The sequence below is a fragment of the Lipotes vexillifer genome, unplaced genomic scaffold, assembly GCF_000442215.2.
Source record: "Lipotes vexillifer unplaced genomic scaffold, Lipotes_vexillifer_v1.1 scaffold168, whole genome shotgun sequence".
NCBI lineage: Eukaryota > Metazoa > Chordata > Mammalia > Artiodactyla > Lipotidae > Lipotes > Lipotes vexillifer.
This window is the reverse complement of record NW_006773947.1, coordinates 1,637,810-1,663,582: the sequence shown is the minus strand read 5'-3', so window position 1 is coordinate 1,663,582 and position 25,773 is coordinate 1,637,810. Positions and strand designations below refer to the sequence as shown.

At 43.7% G+C, this 25,773-nt stretch overlaps 1 protein-coding gene across 1 annotated transcript in view; it reads left to right on the top strand.

The window, feature by feature from the left end:
• Positions 1-2,269: 2,269 nt before the first annotated feature.
• The window catches only part of TTC39C (tetratricopeptide repeat domain 39C), a 104,987-nt gene continuing 81,483 nt past the window's right edge, over positions 2,270-25,773 (top strand). The window contains exon 1 of the mRNA XM_007448598.1: positions 2,270-2,421. Within this exon, the coding sequence (XP_007448660.1) occupies positions 2,270-2,421 (152 nt within the window). The remainder of the gene's footprint in view (positions 2,422-25,773) is intronic.

Here is a 25,773-nt window from a genome sequence, read left to right as displayed (position 1 = left end):
GGTGCCATCAACGCCTTGACTGTTCCCCCCCCTCTCCTCAAGTAATAGGGACATAGAGAACTGTGTGAGGCGCCCTTCTGCAGTTGGGGGAGTACAGGCTATCTGCTAAGTTTGGTATTGCTCTCCTGGTTTCCCTCCCTTGTTGACTAGATTGTTTCAGGGATTTGGGGGTGGATGGTTCCACAGATCCAAAGTTCAGGCAGCTTGTAAGCACTGGGCATGTTGTCTGCTCCTGTAACCACTGGCAGTATGTTCCAGTGGGGTTTCTTTCTGTGCCAGAGGCCCATGTGAGCCCCGTGGACGGTATAGTACCCAAGACCCATGTTAGAGGGCCCTGCTCATCACAACATACACACACACACACACACACACACACACACACACACACATTTATTAAGGAACACATAGGCACCTCTATCACTGGGGATCTGGCACTCAGTGCTGGCTCAATGGAACCTATAACCTGTGGCAGTGCTGATGTTTGAAACTAACACTATTTTAAATCCAGTAGTGCTTGGATTAAAAAAAAAAATTGGTCAACTTGTCATATCCTTCTCAGAGCACAGGAAGGCAATGATTCCTCCCTTACAAAGTATTATTTCCCAGGGCTGCAAATTACCCATCATCTTGCTTCTTTTGGTGTTCTAATTTGTGGCTCCAGATGTACTCAAGAATTAGCATGGCTTTGTAACAGTTATACACGACAGCTAAGGAGTGACAACAATTCACATTACTCTTAAATTTGTATAGATGAGTGTTGGGAATATAGTATGGATTGAGATATTCATGTAAGGGATAGCACAAATCACGAAACAAGTGATAGCTACTTACAGGATGAAATTATATTACTTTGTAATATTTTCTGGGATCGTTTATCTTATTGATCCCATTATAATGCTGGACATGATATTTACAATGCATGGGTTATCTCGAAACCTGAACATCGTTTTAATTTTTAAAGACAATTTCGATTGTAATTTACAATTGTAAATGCTTTGGCAAAGTTTCTCCAAATTGAATTTAATAAACTACACTTTAAGAACTACGACGATTTAAGAAAGGTGGTTTAGTTTGACGTGAATAACATAATCTTGACTGTAACAACATACATAGTGATTTTGCTAAGACAAAGGTGAGAAAAATTAATTTATGGAAAAATGACAAAAATCAATTTATGGATTGTTTGCCTCCCTAATATTACGCACACACACACACATCACCAGCCCATCATCAGAATTTAGTCAGTAATGGCTAAATTCAGTTATCTTTGGCGTTTTACTGACATTCGGTCCTACGGAAACAACAGCTTTACACTTATTTTTCTCTTCCATTGGTAAGAAAGCATAATTGTCAGGGTGAGAGTAGAACGCACAGGAACAGCTTAATTTATAACTCCTAAATGTTTAGGTATATGCCATCTGGGCCACCATTTGCCTTCTTGCCCCATCGCGCAAATGCTGGTGGCGGGCCGGAGAGGGTGGGGGCCACACACCCAGGACCTCTCCGCTCCAGTTCTTCAACGCTGGGCTCGGGGCAGCTGTCGGGCAGGTGCCCGGAGGCCCCGTCCCCGCCGCCCACCTCCTCAAGGATTGGCTGCCGCGGGCTAGTAGGCGGCCCAAGGGTGCGGATAAAGTTGCGGGTCGCGCGCGCCGCCTGCGTGGGGTTTCAGTCACTCGGGGCAAAAGCGAGGCGCGCTCTCGCTGCGGCCCGGGCGGAGTTCCCTGTCCGCTCTCCGAACCCGTCTGCCCTTTCCAGCTTCCCTGCAACTCCCGGGTCCGGCCCTTTTGGGGTGGGGGGTGGGGGGCGGCGGCGGCGGTCAAGGGCCGGGCCTAGGGGCCTCGCGCGTGTCCGGGCAGGCTCGGCGTGCTGGCCCCGGGCTGCCGCGCGAGGGGCGCGTGGTGAGGGCCCGGGGCGGCGCGCGAGGGCTGCAGGAAGCGGGGGCGGCTCGGCCCCGGCTCCGCTGGGGTAGAGACACCCGGAAACGGATTCCGTTTTGGTAGCGGCGCGAGCCGCGCGCCTCGGAGGGGACGGGCGGGCGGCTGCTGAGTAATCCCCGCGGCGGCGGGAGGCGGCGGCCTGGGCGCCCACATCCCCCGCCACGCTGCAGCTGGACCCGGGCTCCTCCCTCCGCGCCCCGCCCGCCGCGCCCCTCCCCCGCGCCCGCTCCCGCGCGCTCCGGGCAGGTAGAGCCGGGCTACGGGCGCGCGCGGGGTCCGCAGCAGCTGCTACCCCAACCTCGCCTCGGTCCTGCGCAGAGCCTCGCGCGCCCATGGCTGGCTCGGAGCAGCAGCGGCCGCGGCGGCGGGACGGCGAAGACTCGGCGGCGGCGCCCCTGCAGGACGCGGAGCTGGCCCTCGCCGGCATCAACATGCTGCTCAACAACGGCTTTAGGGAGTCGGACCAGCTTTTCAAACAATACAGGTGACTGACGCGACCCGCTCCCCCGCCCGGCACGCGCCCCTCGGGGCCAGCTCGCGCGCTTCTCTTTGCGGCCCGTCCCAGAAGCCCCCTCCCCCTCCCGTCGGTCAGTGATCCTTGGCCTTGTAGCCTTTCCCCGTGTCTTGTTCCTCTGCCTGAGCTGCAGCCGGCGCCTCTGCCGCATCTCCTCTTCCGCCTCCACCCCTGCTCCGTGGTCCTTTCCCTCCGCGGGACTCGCCGCGTGTCCTCACGGCTCCTGCTCTCTTCCCTCACTTTCTCCCGGCCTCGCCCTCCAAGAGGGGCGTCCGGTGTTTGTCCGATTCTCTCTCATGGGTCGCCTCTCCCGCCGCCGGGTCCGGAGCCCGTTGGCTTTGAGACCTGGGACCGGATGCGATTTGAGGCAGCCGCGAGCCCGGGACTTGCAGGGTTGTTGACTCCGGCTAGCGTGCTGCCTTTGTGACACGGACCACACCAGCTGCATCGTGCCTGTTTCTTGTGCCTCGCGTTACTTTGCATCGTTGTGCATTGCAAACGCTTTCCTTGTTTGAAAACAGATATGTATAACTGCCTGCCCGTGCAGGAATTAAAAAAAAAAAAATCAGCCGAACTCTGCTTACTCATCTCTCTCTGCCTTTCTTCTAAAACTCAGTCCCCAAAATGAGTTGCTAATGCTTTTCAAGCGAGCGAATTTATGATGGATTTCTCTAACTTAAAGGTAGAAGAAAATGGAGGGATTCTAAATATACGGGAGAGTGGGAGGAAGCACACGTGTGTTCAGTTAATTTTTTATTCCTCTTTTTAAAAATGAAGCAAAAGAACTAAAACCTGGTTGCTTTCTCGTGGGTGTGGGAGGAGCCTTCAATTTCTTTGGGGAGCAGAAGCATCCGCTTTCTGGTTTAGGAAGTAAGTTTGTGATTTGTCCCTCTGGTGTTGACAAGACTCAAGGATGTTGATTAGCAGCTTCCCTGTAAATGTTTAAGGGCCAATTGCTGCATTTCTTTAGAGCCGGTGGTTTGGTAGGAATTAGAGGACCAAACCAAATGTGCAGCTGTGATTGAGAGCCACGGTCTGTAAGCAAATGACGGACGGTGGGATACAGACGCCTGAAGTTTTCAGACTTACAAGAATGGTGGTTTCTTCCGGTGGGAGCTTCCGCATGCTTAATGGCAAAGCAAGTATCTCACAACTATAAACTTTTCACTGAGACATTTTACTTTTAAATCAGTTTTTAAAAAAAATCTGCAAATGGAAACTTCTTAGCTTTATTCAGAACATTTTATTTTTAAAGCATTCAGTCTGCTTTCAAGCCAGAGTTTCATCAAGGATTTCCAGAGGATAGATTTAAAAGACTCGTCTCACAGTGTCTCCTGTAGCTTATTTTAGCCATCTGAGAATGTATTTCATGAAAAAAAGTTTCATTTACTGTGCTTTGACTCTTTAAAGACATAGGAATTTATGTTGTATCAGAGACGAGTGGAGAAAGTCTGAGTCAAGTTTATTTTCTTCAGTTGCTGATCAAGACACGGCGGCGCTTGCATATTTCAACACTTCTTGCCTTGAAATGTTCTGTTACTTATTTTAAGGATCTTCTTTTCCCTCTAAACTGCTTTAACGTACTTAAATTACTACCTCATGGTTCCCATATATTGAAAGCATGAACTAAGTCATTTTGCCTCATCTAGACACCTCTGTATGCACTGTTGCTAGAGGGCAAATTTTGAGCGATAGGAAAGCTCTTCTCACAGCAAGGGCAGAAAGATACACCTTGAAAGTGTTTCTCTGTGGGTGTTGAGGCTGAGGGGAGGGGGAGGGTCCCGGGCGGGGAGCTTACACTGGATAGCTACGAGTTGTAGCTGTCTGCTTATATTTTGAAATGGGAACCAAGGATAAAAGAACAAGATACTGTAGTATGTCTTCTCTGCTAAGCACAGTGCCAGGCACATTCCCTTATATTCTCACTATTCCAGTGACAACAAAAGAGTGAGGTGTATTTTATCATGACAGTGTTGTAACGAGGCACTCAAGTCTCCGTGTTTAGCGTGGCCCAGGACACAAGCCCTGGTTCTAAATCCAGGGCTCTTTTCTTTAAACCATTCCTGCCTGTCCTGCCTAATTGATTATATTTTGTAATTTTCCCTGTGACCTTGTTTTCCAGCAACTTAAACTTTTTTTAGGAGTGGATAGTGGTAGCATTAATCCTATCAGCTGTCCAGCAACCAGGGTGGCCATCCTAGTTGTCCACTTTTCGTAGCTGCTGACTTCGGTTTCTCAATTTGCTTACTTGCCTATAAAATGGGAATCGCGCACACCTGTAGGGTGGTGATTAGTATTAAAAGAATTCACGGTAGCTGGCACCGCGTAAGCGCTCAATAAACACTAACTAGCTTTTGTACCTGATGTCTTCCTCACTATTATTGTGCTTTCTTGTTGATGGCATAGTTTGAACAGAAGACAAAATGTCCTGAATGCAGGTAGCCTTTCTATTTAAAGTTAGCCTCACATAATGCGTTTGATAAGACTTGAGTCCTATTATGCATTGGAATATTTCTCTTCCAGTTCCAGAGTCAAATGGCCAGCTGGAAAACCCAGCAGTGATTTCGTAAGTGTTTGAGGAAACACCTCTAGCTCAGTTTCTCTCCAGAAGATAGAACAATTAGATTATCTCTTTTCTTAGGATTCTTTTGTCACCACGTTCCCAGAATCCTATCGTTAGTTTAACAGTAGAAACATTTTGTGCCTAGTGTAACAATAACACTTTAAGAAACTTAAAGCAAGAAGGTCACTTTCTCTTGCCACCCTACTAGGATTATAAAAGTTTCCCCAACAGCTACCTAATGAGAAATGGTTACTTGGCCATTCTGAATTCGTGGAAAGCCGGGATTGTATAATTCAGATATTGTACATATAGGAGTTAAAAATATGTGCACAGTAGAGGCTTTCTTTTGAGATATGAGACTCCGTAGTTGGGATTTCAAAATGTAGCCGCCACTTCTGTTGTAACTATAGTAGTAGTGTAACTACTACTGCCTGTTGTTGATGCTACCCTGTTGATGCTACCCTGTTGTTGATGCCCAGCCCCCATCATGCACTTGGAGATGTGTTCCCGGAGGTTGGGGTACATTGGTGCTGCTTTAAGCCCAAGGATATGCCTTTGTAAGTTCGTGATCCTGACCATCTGAAATCACATTCCTCGTGTTGGTCGGGGGGCTCAGTGCTCTCATTCAGCAGTGTTCACTCCATCTCCCACACACATACACACTCTCACTGTTAACGATGTTCATGTGTGTGACACACACTGAGACCTGTAGGTACTCAGGCTCGTGATAAAAGATAGGCTGTGGTTATGTGCACGAGACAGGCACTGGGTTTTTAGGTGTTGAGGTGAAGGTTAAGATTGGCCGGTGGGGAGGCTGGGAGACGTAGCCTGTAGGACTGGAGAGAAGGAATGTGTAGCCCAGCTTGAAGGAAAATTTTCCAGAGGAGCTGTTGCTGAGCGCCATGATGGGGTGAAAGTGAGTACGTTGAAGGAGAAAGAGTTGGGGTGGGGGAGGGGAGGAGAGAGGAGGACGTGAGCCGAGGTGGGTGGAAATGGAACTCTGGGAGAGGAGATGTGAAATGGCTTCTGGAGAAGGGGGGTGAGAGCTGCCAGCTCATTAGGGTTATTTGATTGTCACGTTGGGTGGTTTTTCTACACTTGATTTTTCTCAGATCCGCTGGTTGGTCCATGTTCGCTGGGAGTCAGCTCTGCCTTTCAGGGTGTTTAGTTAACTCATGCTCTCCGATGACCGTCATCCTTCACAGTGTGGCCGTCACATCTGTAATTAACACCTGGCTCCTCGGGCCTCAGGATCCTAGTGTCACCATCTTTTTCTCTTTTTGGCTTGAGATACTTCTTTTTTAATGGAAGGACCAGTAGAGGTGAAACACACTGAACTCTGAGGAGACCAGAAGACATTTGGAGCTCCTGGCCCAAAGAGCTCTGTGGTTCTTGTTTCATAGGCGTGGCATGTCCTGTCTCTCCTCCCCTTCAGGTCACCATCTCCATCTGCTTTAACTGACTCTAAAACATCTGCATTGTTTACCCCGGCCAACGTGACTACGACTTTCTGGCTGTAGATATTATTAAAAAGCCCTGTTTGGTCATTGTCAGCTCAAACAAAAAGCATGTCATGGTTAAAGTGAATGATCACTGATGATAAATATGCATAAATAAGGCCTTGATATAGAATTAGTGCATAGTCGGTATTACGAATTGTGATATTTTTCTTTTCCAAAGTATAAAAATGGCAAAAATGTATTAAAAACACAAAGCAAGAAAAATTCATGGTAACGTGTATGTTTAAAATGAATGTATGGATCCTAAATTGTTTAACACAGTTTATGGTACGTATGACCAAGCAGTATGACATGTGGCCTTATTTGTGAGCGTGTTGATCATGGAGCCAGTCTTACCATAGAGATGGCTCAGTATAATCCAGGGATTGCAGACTAGGCCCCATGGGCCAAATCTGGCTGGCTGCTTTTGTAAGTAAAGTTTTATTGGGACACAGGCGGGAAAGCAGGAAATGGTGTAGGGAGCTGGCGGCAGGGAGGAACCCCAGCTGCTGCCCTTTTCCATCCTCCTCAACTCAGTAGTGTGTTTGGAAAAAGGCTGATTCCCCCCCCCCCCCCCCAACTATTGCACTGTCTGAAAAGATCCCAATTAAAGATTCATTTGGCTTAATTGGAATTTTTTTTTAAAAATGCAGCCGCCTGTAGGATAACGGGAGAGTTTATATAGGAAATTGTCAGAAAAAAGTGACCACCTGTACTGCGGGGGTGGGATGGCTTGAGGTGCTCTTTCCTCTCATTACACGGAACACCCTGCGGACCCACAAACACACCATTGTGTTTCAGGGCTTAGACAGTTTGCACAGACTTTTTTAGCTCCTAAAATCCCATTTTTCACACCCCAGTCTCCTTTGCCAGGGTCACCCTCCTACTTACCCAGCAGCAGCAGGGGGGGGATTTGAAGAGGCCCATGCCGAGGACTCCAGGAGAGGAGAGAGGATAAGAGAAGCACAGAAAGTAGGCGGCTGTTATTTCAAAACTTTGTTTAGCACCGCCTCTGCCCCGTGCAAGGGGCTGGGGTTACCCGGGGAGGAACTCATCTCCGTCTTAGACTTTTTCCTCCACTTACTCTGTCCCTTACATTTGTAGTACGCTGTTCAGCTGGTAACAGAGGTTGGGTTTGGGATTGAATAGATCTTTGTGGGCTAACCTGGGGATCTAGTCACCACTTGAAGCCTTGTTATTCGGAGAAATGCATACCAGTTTCTGAACAAGTGACTTTGCATGCATGTTTTTTGAGGTATAGTTGTCATGCAACACCTTAGTTTCAGGTGTGCAACATGATGATGTTTGTATAGTGCAGTGATCAGCACAATAAGTCTAGTTAGCATTTGTTACCACACATAGTTACAGACACATGTTCTAGAAAGCTGTTCGTAAATTTGCTGTCTAGATGTGTGTTAATGACTTCTGACGTCTGATTTGAAGACGGGGACTGGGTTCTTCTTTGTGTGTAAAGGTGGTTGCTGGTTGACCGTCTCCGCCCTTTTCCCCCTAAGCTAAGGTTGCTTTCTCCATCTCTTCCTTCTTGCTCAAGAATTTCAGAACACAAGAAATAGATATACAACAGGGAGTTACGCTTGTCTTACAGGGAGACGGTCCGTTATGATGGAGAAAGCCCTTAGAGAAGGTCCACCGTGTGCAGGACACAAAGGTGAGAAGTGTGTCCCTGCTTCGGGCAGGCATTGCTCACTTAATACCTTTAAATCTTCTGCAGAAAGAGTCACTTTAACACTCAGTCTTATCCGAGCTGTAATATCTGTGAAATCACTGGTTTAGGTAACTTATTTTTCCTAATGATGCATCAAAAATAAACACGTAATGGTAAATACTAGGTGGTACTTTCTCCGTGCCAGGCCACACATCAGCACTCCCCGTGTGTTAATCCTCACTTTATCCTCCCCACAGCTCTGTGAGGGGTGCTCTTGTCACCTCCCTCTTACGGGGGGGTCTGGGGGGAAGCACAGTGACATTGGATGACCTGCCCAAGGTTTCACAGCAAGTGGGAGAGCTGGCTTTGAACCCAGGGTGTCTGGCTGCAGAGCCTGAGTGTTTAACCACAGCACTACACTACCTTGCTTCCGTAGCTCTTACACTATGAGAAGTTTACCTGTGTGCTGCTAATGTCATTTTGGGGTTAGTTTCCCCAGAAATCTGCGAACCACACTCTGATACCCACAGGCGATCTGATAAACCACCAGAGAGGCCTGTCCGCGGGGAGTGTGTCACCCGAGCTTTAGATGCTCTGTGGCTCCCAGCTGGCCTCAGGATGAAGTCCGAGGTCTTGGCTTGGCGTAGGATGTGCTCTCATCTGTCCTGTCTGCTTCCCTGCCTCCCTCCTGCCTCTTTCTAGGTCCCTTCCAAGTTAGTCATGCTGGAGACTTCTGTGTTATCTAACTAGTTCTGACTGGTCATTCAAGGCACAGCTCAGATTTCCATGAGAAGGTGGTGGCGCTCCTGCAGCATCCTTCCGCCTCTTTATCCAGCACCGTGATGTACGGGCATCGTTTACACGGCTGCCTGTCTGGGCGAGAGGGCTGAGATGGGCAGACTTCTCATCGGGTGGTCCTGACCTTCCTGAGGTTGCTGCGGTAATGTGGGGTCCAAGAGGTTTTATAGGCATGTCAGCTCCCCTTTATTTGCACGTGCAGCCCAGGGGTAGTGGCCTTCAGGAGCCTTGATTCCTCAAACCCCTCCTGCATTCTCATGTGCAGTGGACATGTCTGGACCCAGTGGAGGGGCTCCAAGCACCCCCTGAACTGATGCTCAGCTTCTCATACGCAGGTGACAGGACTCCTCTCTGGCTCTTCAGCATCTTCCCTTTGGTGCATCTGGGCTGCCCAGTGCATAGTGTGGGGTGATGGGGAGCAGAGCTGCTGCCAAGCACATGCCAGTCTTGACAGGTGCCATCAAAGGGAAATCGGAGGCTCTGATGAGGTCTCCTGCTTCTGAAGTGGCCATGGGTCTCAGCTGCACTTGGCCTGGGCAGGTGTAACTCTGGACATCGTAGCTCTTCGACTGAGCTGTCCTCCACCCCATGTTGTTTCTGGTCAGGCAGAGGCCTACCCTCACTGGCCAGCCCTTCCCCTGCTCCCATCAGCCTCCCCCGGTGCTCTGCGTTACCCCGGGTGGTGGCGGCATGATGTGCTGGCGTTACTTGCTTCTCTGGCAGGAGAAGGCAGGAGTCTAGCTTCTCGACTCCACGATCCCTGTCCTGAATTTCAGGAAGAACTGGTCTCTGGAAGAACTTGGAGTTTGGGAGGGGAAGCTTTCCAGATGGATGGCTCTCGACTCTCTCAAATCTAATGCCCTTTCTTTATAACAGATATAATATTGTGTAATTCCCCTTCTGTGATCCTAAAATGAAACTGACAGATGAAATGACCTGCCCACACATACAATGTCTAAAAGTCAGTAGAATGCCCAAATAGTATCATAAAGGAGAAGTAAAAAGAAATTCATAACAAAAAATTACATGTATTTCAAAATGTAAATGCTCAGCACACCTGCATCAGAAGATGCACTAGTTAGGTGCTTGCACCTGTGTACAGTGAATAAATTTGGATTTAAGAGACGATCAGAAGCCATTCCATAGGAGAAACATGAGAGAGTAGATACACTTGACATAAAAGAGGTAACAGACGACACTTCTTTGTCTGTTAAGAGAAAGCGGGGAAACAGCCTTAAGCAAAGTAGCATAATATACCAAGGCAAACCACGGACTGTTGACGTGCAGAAAACGAGGAAGCATTTTTTGCAGTGAACCTGGCTGCCTGTGTCAGGTTATTGTCAGCATAATTAATTCACAGCGTTGGGACCTGGGATGTGTTCTGACAAAGTGTCTCAGAAAACAGATCTCCCATCTTTAAATCCCTCCCCAAACCCAGTACTTTGGAGACCAAAGCCCTTAATAGATTTCTAGGCTTAGAGGATGAATTGGAAAAAGTTTATAGGGAAGTTAGGGTGGGGTGGGAGGTGTGTCACCCTGAGGACAGTATCAGAGTAAGGTAGAAAAATAAGAAACCCCAAATAAATTCTCTGTGCAGTTCTCCTGATATAAATTTCAGTGTGCTACCGATTCTTAATAGATGGCAAAAATGAAATTTATTAATGGAAATCCTTGGTATCCAGTATTTCATGGATCTTTAATAACTTGGCTTTAAATATATGTAAAGGAGTTTTCAACATCCCTTTGAAATTCTGGCATGTGATAGCTGCAGGCGCGGGCTGGTGTAGCTGTGGTGTGTTGGCAGCTCAGATGCCGCAAGCAGTGTGGCTGTTACTGACATGGTTTTCTACAGTTGTGAACAGATCTTGAGAAAGGGTATATTTAAACAAGGACAGAATGATTTTGTGCTTGTAAGTCAATGGCGGTGGATTTTAGAACTAAATAATGGAAAGACCTTCAGAGGTTGTGTGGGACATGGGGTGATACTTGGGACTCTCTTGCACATTGAGGATGTCTGGGGTCCTTGGCCCATTCTGCTGTCGTCATTGTGTTACCCCAAAATGGCCGCCACAGATTTCCAGAACACCTCCATTGAGAGGTACTAGGCTTGGGGTGTAGGGACCAGGTTCAGTCTCTGCAGCTGAAATCCTGGGCCCGCTGGGAGCAGCAGGAAGGGGAGGCAAGCCCCGGCTGGCAGGGCTGCTGCAGAGGGTACGTGCTGGAGGAGGCAGTGCCCCCAGTGTGTCTGTGACCCTGGGTGCGAGGGCAGAGCTCACCACGGGTTCCTCCAGTGTTGGCCTCACCGGTTGCTGCCTCTGAACGCCAGTGTTTCCAGGTCACACCCGGCTGCTTCTAGGGCTCTTAGAGCTCCGGGAAGGGATGTCAGAGCAGGTTCTTCTGTTCCTCCAGGGGGATGGAGAACCACTGGGGCCCCTTCCCTTCTTTATTCTCATTGCGGAGCCAGCATGCAGGACCTGTGTCTTTCCAGCCTCAACCACGCCATCAGCTGCATCCCACAGTACATGTTAGCTCAACCTGTTTTTTACATGCTTGATTGCACCATTGTATTCCTTCTGGGTGGAGCTTTTCTAGGACGTGAATCTGAGCATGATGCGTCTCTTTCTGGGTTCCCATGGTTAATAAGCATTATTTGCTGTTCTTCCCACTTTGGCCTCCTTATCTAGATAGACGCCTTTTGCTTCGGAATTCACTTCCTCGCCTCATGGCTACAGCAGCCCTCCTTCGGGTTTTACTTCCATGATGTAAGTCATTCACCAGATAAATAGATTTTTAAATGTTTGTATCACTTTATCTCTATCAAGTAAAAATTTTGTTGCTATTCTAAGTGGACAGAAAATGAGGGAAAACGATATTTTGTATTCAGATCCAAGTTGAATTTGCTAAATGACAGAAATTCGGGTTTTGAGAGGCAATTGGATTAAATGGAAATCCATGCTGCATGGCCGCTTTGGGACTGCTTCCAGGATAATGAGTCACTGTCAAGGCTTCAAGTGCTTTTACCCCCTTCATTTTGAATAGTGAATTGCAAAATCTCTAGTTATGTATTGTCAGCTCATCTCTGGAGCAAAAAGGAACTTGATATCTTTGTGTCTTGTAAATCATGCTCACCCTCAACTTTATTGGGGTCTAAAATAAAGAATCACGTTGAATCCATCAGTTGCATACTTGTCTGGTGGTGTGACTCTTGAACTACCCAAGGCGAAATGGGGCTGGCTTTTGTAGGACTGCAGTTGTTGGAGAAATTGGTTGTCTCCTGGACAATAGCAAGGTTTGCAACAACTTAATTGCTCAGAAAAGAGCAAGAGTTTATATCTGGAATGCCATTCGCTTCAGCTCTCAACCACGGGATCCACAAGTTTTTCGGTCTTTGTGTGTTGATGATTGGTGAGACACTCATTACCTTGAATTACTAAAATTACAAATTGAGCTGGAAATTACTCCTCTTGAAATATCACAGGGGAAAAAGGAGGGAAGGGCCATGGGAGAGTGGAAACAGCTGTCTGAAGTACATTAGCCAAGTGTCAGGACTTGCTGTGGTGAAATTCCAATGTATTCTTGTTCTGGAGCAATTACCAATGTAAAAATAGCGACAAATGACGGAATGGTTTGAGTGGTTTTTGTATCCCTTCTGTGGCATCTTGGATCAGAGCTGGGCTTATGAGAGAGGGTAGTTGAGGCTAACTTGAAACTGTGAGCTTTTCTCTTGATAGAAGAATGTTGTTTTATCTCAAAGTAAAACAAAACCTCATCAAGGAGCTATTCAGTTCAAGTCTAAGTTTATAGTTAAGGAAGCTTATGAATAATGAACTAAACCCAAATGAAATTTTCCTGCCCTATGCTCCGCTGAAAACTAAAGGAAAAAGTAGGTGCTTTGGTGAGAGACACTTTCTTATGAAGTTCAGAGTTGTTTACTGAGCACTAGTTTACTAAAATTTTATTATGAAGAATAAGTTTCTAGTTTCACTTTGAAATGCCTTTTTAACGGAAAAATAGAGAAATCTCCTAAAATTTCTAAGCGGTTATCTAAGATAACTTAGTGTTTGAATTGCTTGTCTAGACAGCCGAGTGTGTTTAATCCTCAAAGTGTTCATGCAGTTTGTGGATTATTGCCATACATAATAAAAGGACCCTGTGATAATTTAAAGATGAGAAAATTAATGAAAACACAATTTTGTTACTTAAAAAATAAGGCTTTTTGAACAGGTGATTGGAAAGGCTTTTTAGCTAGTTGATAATATTTAGTTTGGATGATCTATTTTTAAGTTGCTTATGGATGCTGGTTCCATCTGCTGTTAATGTAGAAGGGAGATGATTGTAGTTGATTATCTGTTTGTGTGATTTAAGATTGAGAAGGAACTAAATACTGATGAGTTAGGAAGATATTTGATACACGTTAATGACACAATTAGAAAAACTGTAGAAAAAAATTGACTTTATTTAGCCTGATGAGTTATTTTCAGAATACACCAGTAACTCTAAGTGAGCATGAGGCTTTAGCAATAAACGAATACGAATTAGCAAAGCTAGAGAGGAATCAGAATAAAGTAAGAAGTGTTACAGTCATATAATCACACAGCAGACTTGGTCTTTGCTTGCATTACTGATCAGGCAGAGAACGGCAGTGAATGGTAATCAAGTGGGTGATCAGTGCTTACCGTCAATACACGCTGTGATTCGTGAATTTTACCCTTAATCCCAGTTCTCTCAGCAGCCCTGAGGATAAGTATTACCACTGGCACTTTGCTTGGGACAAAATGAAGTCTTACTGAACCCAAGTTAAAAAGATTTTGAGTGGGATATCTGGCCCCAACCCCAGAGCGTATGCTGTTTCTCCTGCTTCCTCTGAAAAGAACCCTATTGTTGTGCTGCTTGGCATCACCCAGCAGTCTTACAGGTCACTTCTTTAGCCTTATGGTCTCCTGCACATCTGCTCTTCTGATGTTCCCAAGCTCAGTGGGTGGCACCACTTGCAACAAGGTTATAGACTCCAGAAGTCTTGAAGGTCCTCTAGGCACCTCTCGTCCTCACCTTCTGTGTCTGCCAGTTTTCCTTCCTGAGTATCTCTTGAGTCCATTCACTTCTCTTCACCACCACCTCGTCCAAGCCACCGCTCCTTGGACAATGGCAGAGCCCAGCTGGCTCCCTCTTTTCCTCTCTGTCCCTCCTCCACCCCCACCAGAGTGATCTTTTTGTGTCTAATTATATCGCCTCTGCTAAGAACCCTTTCATGGCCTCAGTGGTAGGCTGAAAAATGGTCCTCCAAAAGATATCCATATCTTAATCCCTGGAACCTACTGAGTGTTAACTTAGATGGCCACAAAAAGGGTCTTTGCAGGCGTGATTAAGGGAAAGATTTTGAGATGGGAAGATTATCCTTGATTATTTGGGTGGATAGCCAATCCTTCTGGATTGGATAGATGCAATCACACATATACTTGTAAGAGGAAGGCAGAGGGAGATTTTACACGCATAGAGAGGACTGCTCTGAAAACACGAAAACAGAGCAGAGAGAAGAAATTTGAAGACATTAGCCATGAAGATTGGAGTGATGGCAGCCACAAGCCCAGGAATGCAGGCAGTCCCCGGAAGCTGGAGTAAACGCATGGATTCTCCCTAAAGCCTCGAGAAGGAGCCCAGCCCTGCCCACACCTTGATTTCAGCCCAGGGAAACTGTTTTCGGACTTCTGGCCTCCAGAACTGGGAGAGAAAAGATTTCTATTGTTTTAAGCCACTGAGTTTGTGACAATTTATTACAGCAGTCCCAGGAAATTAAAATAACCTCCTCCTACTCTCAGGATCAGGACAGCATCTCTGTGGTATGGCTTGGCCCTGCCTTGTTTGGCCCTTGACCATTTACTGCTTAATCCTTTTTTTCTTATATTTTAAAATAATTTCACTGTGTTGCTTCTAGGCTTGGGCTCTACAAAGCCAAAGAAGCTCATGCTACAAAATAGGCTTACAGCTCCTCTTTTCATATGGTGGTTTATGTAAAAATGGAAAAGTAAAATAGCTTTAAATTGACAATGATTTTCATTTTAACAAGTTTTAGAATCAATATTAACCTTCATTTAAAATATCAACACTGGGGCTTCCCTGGTGGCGCAGTGGTTGAGAGTCCGCCTGCCGATGCAGGGGACACGGGTTCGTGCCCCGGTCTGGGAAGATCCCACATGCCACGGAGCAGCTGGGCCCGTGAGCCATGGCCGCTGAGCCTGCGCGTCCGGAGCCTGTGCTCCGCAACGGGAGAGGCCACAACAGTGAGAGGCCCGTGTACCGCAAAATAAATAAATAAATAAAATTTAAAAAATAAAATACCAACACTTTGGTCAGTCATGTCACTCTGTAGCCTTATGTTGCATGGCTGTGCCCTTCCCTTACTCTGACTTCTAGTCACTCTGACTTCTTTCAGATTCTTGAAGATTCTCTAAGAATCACGTTCCTTTCCTCTGGGCTTCTTACCTCAGTTTGTAATTATACACATACAGCACTTGCTTTGCTTGGTTCTAATATGCATGGATTTCAGTTACCAGAGGTTAATTAAATAACCAGTACCCCCCCCAAACACGGTTCAAATTTCAGTTTCACCTGGGTGTGTACTGTGAGTAACTATGCACAAGCTGCTACCTCTTCAGCCCACAGATCACCACAGATGTAACGGATGCACATCATGATCAGTGGCCAGTCACATCACTTGTTTCAGAGTCTGCCTGTCATTGAGCACTGCACATCCCTCATTCAGTTCCCACACAGACAGCAGAGTATATTGTTGCTGCCTCTTTGTCTCATAGTGATAAACCCACATGACATCTTACAAAAACGGCTGTTTGAAAGAGGGATTTGACCAACGAAGATGAAAGTGCAGCTGAGCAAAAGGTGATCATGCTGGAAATGACGTTTGAATCAGATATGAATGGAGTTATAGAAGGAATAGCTAACCTGGCATTGTTGTCTCTGCCCTTGAGACTCCCACGGGTGCCCAGTGGAGGCGGGCTTATCAACACAAAGGGGGAGAGTGGTCGTAAGGGGAAAGATGAGGATGTCCCAGAGGGGGTGATGGATGTAAAACTTCACATTCAAGGAATCTCAGAAATACTTCAGCGTCGAAGGCACAAAGGCTACAATGTTGGAAGCTGATCCAGACTTGGTAAGAAAGAGGACAATTCACCAAGGCGTAGTAGCAAACATGCTCCCTCTGCATCATGAGTTATATGACAAAAAGAAAGCAAGTGCTGTTCAAACACTCTTGATACGTATTTTACAGAGAAGTAAAACACTTTAATGCTCAACGTTTCTGAGCATTAAATGTTTTCAATTACAGGCTACTAAATAAATGTAAATTTTACTATTTTTAATTTTCCTATACATTTATAACTGATAGTAAGTTTTTAAGGTTTAAAAAATTTTAAATTGTGGAATATACATAAGATAAAATTACCATTTTAACCATTTTTAAGAGTATAGTTCAGTGACATTAAGTAAAATTACCTTGTTGTGTAGCTGTCACCATCATCCATCTCCAGAACTTTATCTTTCCAACCTGAAATTTGTACCCATTAAACTCTTCATTTCCTCCTCTCCTCAGCCCCTGGCAATCACTCTTCCATTTTATTTCCCTGGATTTGATGATTCTAGGAACCTCATATATGTGGAATCATAAGTATTTGTCCTTTTGTGGCTGGCGTATTCACTTAGCATGTCTTTAAAGTTTCATCCATGATATAAAATGTGTTAGAATTTTCTTCCTTTTTAAGGCAGAATTGTGTGTGTATATGTATCACATTTTGTTTATCCATTCATCCATCGTCAAAGGACATTTGGGTTGCCTCCATGTTTTAGCTATTGTGAATAATGCTACTATGAACATGGGTATACGTGTCTCTTTGAGACCTTGTGTTCAACTTTGGGAGGTATATACCCAGAGTGGAATTGCTGGATCATAGGATAATTCCATTTTTAATTTTTTGAGGAACTATCATACTGTTTTCCATAGTGGCGACACCATTTTGCATTCTCATCAACAGTGCACGAGGGTTCCAATTTCTCCACATCCTTGCCAACACTTACTATTTTTTTCTTTTTTTTCATTAGCCATCCTAATGGGTGTAAAGTGATATCTCATTGTGGTTTTGATTTTTATTTCCCTAATGATTAGTGACGTTGAGCATCTTTTCATGTGATTATTGGCCATTTGTATATCTTCTTTGGAGCAGTCTCTATTCGTGTCTTCTGCCATTAAAAAAAAATCTTTAAAATTTTAATTTTATATCAGAGCATAGTTGATTAACAATGTTGTGTTAGTTTCAGGTGTACAGCAAAGTGATTCAGTTATACATATACATGTGCCTATTCTTTTTCAAATTCTTTTCCCATTTAGGTTATTACAGAATATTGAGCAGAGTTCCCTGTGCTGTACAGTACGTGCTTGTTGGTTATCTTTTTAAAATATAGTAGTGTGTACATGTCAATCCCAAACTCCCAGTCTATCCCTCCTGCCACTCATCCCCCCTAGTAACCGTAAGTTTGTTCTCTAAGTCTGTGAGTCTGTTTTGTAAATAAGTTCATTTGTATAATTTTTTTTTAGAGTTCACATATAAGCAATACCATATGATATTCGTCTTCCTCTGTCTGACTTCACTTAGTATGATAATCTCCAGGTCCATCTGTGTTGCTGCAAATGGCATTATTTCATTCTTTTTTATGGCTGATTAATATTCCATTGTATATACGTACCACATCTTCTTTATCCATTCCTGTTGATGGGCATTTAGGTTGCTTCCATGTCTTGGCTATTGTAAACAGTGCTGCAATGAACATTGGAGTGCATGTATCCTTTTGAACCATGTTTTTCTCTGGCTATATGCCCAGGAGTGAGATTACTTGATCATATGGTAGCTCTGTTTTTATTTTCTTAAGGAACCTCCATACTGTTCTACATATGGCTGTTAGCAGTTTACATTCCCACAACAGTCTAGGAGGGTTCCCTTTTCTCCACACCCTCTCCCGCATTTATTGTTTGTAGACTTTTTTTCTTTTTTTTTTTTGTGGTACGCGGGCCTCTCACTGTTGTGGCCTCTCCCATTGCCGAGCACAGGCTCCTATCCATTCATCTGTTGATGGATACTTAGGCTGCTTGTATATCTTGGCAATTGTATATAATGCTGCTATGAACATTGGGGTGCATGTATCTTTTTGATTAGTATTTTCATTTTTTTGTTTTTGTTATTTGTTTTTTTTTTTTTCTTGCGTTATGCGGGCCTCTCACTGTTGTGGCCTCTCCCATTTGCGGAGCACAGGCTCCGGACGCGCAGGCTCAGCGGCCATGGCTCACGGGCCCAGCCGCTCCGCGGCATGCGGGATCCTCCCGAAACGGGGCACGAACCCGCGTCTCCTGCATCGGCAGGCGGACTCTCAAGCACTGCGCCACCAGGGAAGCCCTGTTTGTAGACTTTTTGATGATGGCCCTGCTGACTGGTGTGAGATGATATCTCATTGTAGTTTTGATTTGCATTTCTCTAATAATTAGCGATGTTGAGCATCTTTTCATCTGCCTTTTGGCCATCTGTATGTCTTCTTTGGAGAAAGGTCTCTGTAGATCTTCCCCCATTTTTTGATTGGGTTCTTTTTTCGATACTGAGTTGCATGAGCTGTTTGTAAATTTTGTAGACTAATGTCAGTCTCATCATTTGCAAATATTTTCTCCCATTCTGTGGGTTGTCTTTCTGTTTGGTTTCCTTTGTTGTGCAAAAGCTTTTGAGTTTAATTAGGTCCCATTTGTTTATTTTTGTTTTTATTTCCATTACTCTAGGAGACAGCTTGAAAAAGATATTACTGTGATGTCTTTTATGTCATAGAGTGTTCTGCCTATGTTTTCCTCTAAGAGTTTTATATTATCTGTTCTTACATTTAGGCCTTTAATCCATTTTGAGTTTATTTTTGTGTATGGTGTTAGGGAGTGTTCTAATTTCATGTTTTTTACATGTGGCTGTCCAGTTTTCTCAGCACCATTTATTGAAGAGACTGTCTTTCCTCCATTGTATAGTTTTGGCCTCTGTTGTCATAGACTTATTGACCATAGGTGCATGGGTTTATTTCTGGGCTTTGTATCCTGTTCCACTGATTTATATTTCTATTTTTGTGCCAGGACCATACTATCTTGATTACTGTAGCTTTGTAGTGTAGTCTGAAGTCAGGGAGCCTGATTCCTCCAGCTCTGTTTTTCTTTCTTAAGATTGCTTTGGCTATTCACGGTCTTTTGTGTCTCCATACAAGTTTTAAAGAGTTTTTGTTCTAGTTCTGTGAAAAATGCCATTGGTAGTTTGATAGGGATTGCATTGAATCTGTAGATCGCCTTGGGTAGTATAGTCATTTTGACAATATTGATTCTTCCAATCCAAGAGCATGGTATATCTTTTCATCTGTTTCTGTCACCTGTGATTTCTTTCATCAGTGTCTTATAATAAATTTTCTGAACACAGGTCTTTTGTTCCTTCGGTAGGTTTATTCCTAGGTATTTTATTCTTTTTGATGTGATGGTAAATGGGATTGTTTCTTTAATTTCTCTTTCTGATCTTTCATTGTTAGTGTATAGAAGTGAAACAGATTTCTGTGTATTAATTATGTATCTTGCAACTTTACCAAATTCATTGATGAGCTCTAGTAGTTTTCTGTTAGCATCTTTAGGATTTTCTGTGTATAGTATCATGTTATCTGCAAACAGTGGCAGTTCTACTTCTTCTTTTCCTATTTGGATTCCTTTTATTTCTTTTTTGTCTCTGATTGCCGTGGCTAGGACTTCCAAAACTATGTTGAATAAAAGTGGTAAGAGTGGACATCCTTGTCTTGTTCCTGATCTTAGAGGAAATGCTTTCAACTTTTCACTATTGTTTGTTCTTTCTCTGGTTGATGTTAGCTGTAGGCTTGTCATATATGGGCTTTATTATGTTGAAGATTGTTCCCTCTATGCCCATTTTCTGGTGAGTTTTTACCATAAATGGGTGTTGAGTTTTGTCAGAAGCTTTTTCTGCATCTATTGAGATGATCATATGGTTTTTATTCAGTTTGTTGATGTGGTGTATCACTCTGATTGATTTGTGGATATTGAAAAATCCTAGCATCCCTGGGATAAATACCACTTGATCATGGTGTATGATCCTTTTAATGTATTGTTGGATTCATATTGCTAGTATTTTGTTGAGGATTTTTGCATCTGTGTTCATCAGTGATACTGGTCTGTAATTTTCTTTTTTTGTGGTATCTTTGTCTGGTTTTGGTATCAGGGTGATGGTGGCCGCATAGAATGAGTTTGGGAGTATTCCTTCCCCTGAAGTTTTTTGCAATAATTTCAGAAGGATAGGTGTTAACTCTTCTCTAAATGTTTGATAGAATTTGCCTGTGAAACCATCTTGTCCTGGACTTCTGTTTGTTGGAAGTTTTTAATCACATTTTCAATTTCAGTACTTGTGATTGGTCTGTTCATATTTTCTGTTTCTTCCTGGTTCATTCTTTCTAAGAATTTGTCCATTTCTTCCAGGTTGTCCTTTTTTTTTTTTTTTTAACATCTTTATTGGGGTGTAATTGCTTTACAATGGTGTGTTAGTTTCTGCTTTATAACAAAGTGAATCAGTTATACATATACGTATGTTCCCATATCTCTTCCCTCTTGCGTCTCCCTCCCTCCCACCCTCCCTATCCCACCCCTCCAGGCGGTCACAAAGCACCGAGCCGATATCCCTGTGCCATATGGCTACTTCCCACTAGCTATCTACCTTACGTTTGTTAGTGTATATATGTCCATGCCTCTCTCTCGCCCAGGTTGCCCATTTTATTAGCATAGAGTTGCTTGAGATAGTCATATGTTGCTCATCACAGTCTCTTATGATGCTTTGTATTTTTGTGGTGTTTGTTGAAACTTCTCCTTTTTCATTTCTAGTTTTATTGATATGAGCCCTCTCCCTTGTTTTCTTGATGAGTCTCGCTAAAGGTTTATCAATTTTGTTTATCTTTTCAAAGAAACACCTTTTAGTTTCATTGGTCTTTTCTATTCATTTCTGTTTCATGTATTTCTGCTCTGATCTTTATGATTTATTTCCTTCTACTAACTTTGGGTTTTGTTTGTTCCTTCTCTGGTTGCTTTAGGTGTAAGATTAGGTTGTTTATTTGAGATTTTTATTTCCTGAGGTAAGGTTGTATTGCTATATACTTTCCTCTTAGAACTGCTTTTGCTGCATCCCATAGGTTTTGGATAGTCGTGCTTTTGTTTTCATTTGTCTCTGTGTATTTTCTGATTTCCTCTTTGATTTCTTCAGTGATCTGTTGGTTGTTTAGTAGCATATTGTTTAGCCTCCACGTGTTTTTTACAGTTTTTTTTCTTGTAGTTGATTTCTGGTCTCATAGTATTGTGGTTGGAAAAGATGACTGATAGGATTTCAGTTTTCTTAAATTTACCAGGGCTCACTTTGTGGCCCAGCATGTGTTCAGCCCTGGAGAATGTTCCACGTGCACCTGAGAAGAATGTATTCTGCTGCTTTTGGATGGAATGCTCTATAAATATCAGTTAAGTCCATCTAGTCTAATGTGTCATTTAAGGCCTGTGTTTCCTTGTTGATCTTCTGTCTGGATGATCTGTTCATAGGTGAAAGTGGGGTGTTAAAGTCCCCCACTATTATTGTGTTACTGTCAGTTTCTCCTTTTATGGTTGTTAGTATTTTCTTTATATATTGGGGTGCTCCTCTGTTGGGTGCATATATATTTACAATTGTTATTATCTTCTTCTTGGATTGATCCCTTGATCATCATGTAGTGTCCTTCTTTGTCTCTTGTAATAGTCTATTTTAAAGTCTATTTTATCTGAGTATTGCTACTCCAGCTTTCTTTTTTTTTAATTTTTTTGCGTTACGCGGGCCTCTTGCTGTTGTGGCCTCTCCCGTTGCGGAGCACAGGCTCCGGACACGCAGGCTCAGTGGCCATGGCTCAACGGGCCTAGCTGCTCGCATGTGGGATCTTCCCGGACTGGGGCACGAACCCACGTCCCCTGCATTGGCAGGCGGACTCTCAACCCCTGCGCCACCAGGGAAGCCCCAGCTTTCTTTTGATTTCTGTTTGCATGGAGTACCTTTTTCCATCCCCTCACTTTCAGTCTGTATGTGTCCTTAGATATGAAGTGGGTCTCTTCTAGACAGCATATATACGGGTCTTGTTTTTGTATCCATCCAGTCTGTGTCTTTTGGTTGGAGCTTTTACTACATTTACCTTTAAAGTAATTACTGATATGTATGTTCCTATTGCCATTTTCTTAATGTTTTGGATTTGTTTTTGTAGGTCTTTTTTCTTCCCTTCCTCTTTTGTTCTCTTGTGATTTGATGACTAACTTTAGTGTTGTGTTTGGATTCCTTTTTCTTTTTTGTATGTATCTGTTGTAGATTTTCAATTTGTGGTTACCATGAGGGTTTGATATAGCAGTCTGTATATAAACAAGGTTGTTTTAAGTTGCTGGTCTTTTCATTTCAAATGCATTTTTAATATCCTGCATCTGTGCTCTCCTCTTCTCACACACAATTGCTAGTTTCAATATCATATTTGTGTGCAGATGATTTCCTACCTTTATTTGTGTTTGTCTTCACTGGTGAGCTTTTCCATTTGTAATTTTCTTTTTTTAGTAGTGGGCTTTTCTGCTTAGAGAAGTTCCTTTAGCATTTGTTGCAAAGGTTGTCTGGTGGTGCTGAATTCTCTTAGCTTTTGCTTGTCTGTAAAGCTTTTGATTTCTCTGTCAAATCTGAACGAGAGCCTCGCTGGGTAGAGCATTCTTGGTTGTAGGTTCCTCCCTTTCATCACTTTAAATATATCGTGCCACTCCCTCTGGCCTGCAGAGTTTCTGCTGAGAAATCAGCTGATAACCTTATGGGAATTCCCTCGTATTGGGAATTCCCTCATATGCTATTTGTTGCTTTTCCCTTGTTGGCTTTTAATATTTTTTCTTTGTCTTTAGTTTTTGTCACTTTGATTGCTATGTGTCTTGGTATGTTTCTCCTTGGGTTTATCCTGCCTGCGACTCTGTATTTCCTGGACTTGGATGACTGTTTCCTTTCCCATGTTAGGGACGTTTTCTGCTATTATCTCTTCAAATATTTTCTCAGGTCCTTTCGCACTCTCTTCTCCTTCTGGTTCCCTGTATAATGCAAATGTTAGTGCATTTAATGTTGTCTCAGAGGTATCTTAGACTGTCTTCATTTCTTTTCTTTCTTTTTTGTTCAGTTCTACAGCAGTGATTTCCACCATTCTGTCTTCCAGCTCATTTATCTCTTCTTCTGCTTCAGTTACTCTGCTACTGATTCCTTCTACTGTAGTTTTCATTTCAGTTATTATTTATCTCTATTTGTTCTTTAGTTCTTCTAGGTCTTTGTTAAACATTTCTAGTGTCTTCTCAATCTGTGCCTCCATTCTTTTTCCAAGATCTTGGATCATCTTCACTATCATTACTCTGAATTCTTTTTCTGGTAGATTGCCTATCTCTGTCTCACTTAGTTGTTCTTCTGGGGTTTTATCTTGTTACTTCATCTGGGACATACTCCTCTGCCATCTCATCTTGTCTAACTTTCTGTAACTGCCATTTCTGCTCTGCAGGCTGCAGGGTTGTAGTTCTTCTTGTTTCTGCTGTCTGCCCTCTCGTGGATGAGGCTGTCTAAGAGGGTTGTGCAGGCTTCCTGGTGGGAGGGCCTGGTTCCTGCCCGCTGGTGGGTGGAGCTGGGTCTTGTCCCTCTGGTGGTAGGGCCAGGCACAGGAAGACTTTAGGCAGCCTGTCTGCTGATGGGTGGGGCTGTGTTCCCGCTCTGTTGGTTGGTTGGCCTGAGGCATCCCAGCACTTGAGCCTACAAGCTTTTGGATGGGGCTAGGTCTTGGGGGGAAATGGTGGACTCCAGGAGGGCTCATGCCAATGAGTACTCGGCAGAGCTGTTGCTGCCAGTGTCTTTGTCCCTGCGGTGACCCACAGCCACCCCTGCCTCTGCAGGAGACCCTCCAGGACTAGCGGGTGGGTCTGGCCCAGTCTCTGATGAGGTCACTGCTTTTTTCCCTGGGTCCTTGTGCACACTAGACCTTGTGTGCTCTCTCCAAGAGTGGAGTTTCTGTTTCTACCAGTCCTGTGGAATTCCTGCGATCAAACCCCACTGGCCTTCATAGCCAGATGCTCTGGGGGGTCCTCCTCCCTTTGCTAGACGCTCAGGCTGGAAAGCCTGATGTGGAGCTCAGGACTTTCACTCCTGTGACAGAACTTCTGTGGTATAATTATTTTCTAGATTACGGGTTGACCACGTGGCGGGTATGGGATTTAATTTTATAGCAGTTGCGCCCCTCCTACCATCTTGTTGTGCCTTCTTCTTTGTCTTTGAGTGTAGGGTATCTTGTTTGGTAGCTTCCAGTGTGTTGGTTTTTTTTGGTTTTTTTTGTTTTTTTTGTCTGTGTTTTTTTTGTTTTCTGTGGTTGTTCAGCAGTTAGTTGTGATTTTGGTGTTTCGTAAGAAGGGGTGAACTCATACTCTGCCATCTTGCTGGCATCATCTCTTTTGCCCTTTTAATTGTGTTGTTTCTTGTTGTGTTGTAGGCATTCTTGATACAGTCTGGATGTTAACCTCTTATAAAGTATATGATTCACACACATTTTCTCTCATGTCATGGATTGCCTTTTCACTCTGTTGATAATGTCCTTTAATGCAGAAAAGTTTTAATTTTGATATAATCCAATTTATCTATTATTGTTTTTGTTGCCTGAGCTTTTGGTGTCACAACCAGGAAATCATTGTCAAATCTACTGTCATGAAGCTTTCCTCCTATGCTTTATTCTAAGAGTTTTGTAGTTTCCACTCTTATATTGGGTTGGCCAAAAAGTTTGTTTGGTTTTAAGTAAAAATTAAAGACATTTTTCATTTTCATGAAGAGCTTTATTGAACAACATATTCACTAACTGAACGAATTTTTTTGCCAACCCAATATTTAAGATCTTTGGTCCATTTTGAGTCAATTTTGTATATGGCATAAGGTAAAAATCCAACTTCAGTCTTTTGTATGTGGATGTCCAGTTTTTCCCAGCACCATTTGTTGGAAAAATCTGTGCTTTCCCATATATGTGAGGTTTTATTTCTGAGTATTCTATTCTGTTCCATTGGTCTTTGTCTGTCTTTATGCCAGTACCACACTGTTTTGATTACTGAAGCTTTGTAGTAAGTTTTGAAATCAGGAAGTGTGGAACCTCCAACTTTGTATTCAAAATTATTTTGGCTTTTTGGGGTCCATTGAGATTTCATATGATTTTTAAGATGGATTTTTTTATTTTTTCAAAAAATCTCATTGGGATTTTGATAAGGATTGCATTCACTCTGTAGATAGCTTCAGGTAGTATTGACATTTTAACACTAATAAGTCATCTGATTTCATGAATACAGGATGTCTTTCCATTTATCAGTGTCTTTAATTTCTTGCAGCAACATTTTGTGCTTTTCAGCACATGTCTTTTGCCTCCTTGGTTAAATTTATTCCTAAGTATTTTATTCTTCCTGATGCTATTGGAAATGGAATTGTTTTCTTAATTTCCTTTTTGGATTATTCATTGTTGGTATGTAGAAGTGCAGCTGATTTTTATATGTTGATTTTGTATCCTGCAACTTCACTGAATTTTATTAGTTTTTTTTTTTTTTTTTTTTTTTTTTTGGGTAGGGGGGCCTCTCCCTGTTGTGGCCTCTCCCGTCGCGGAGCACAGGTTCCGGACGCGCAGGCTCAGCGGCCACG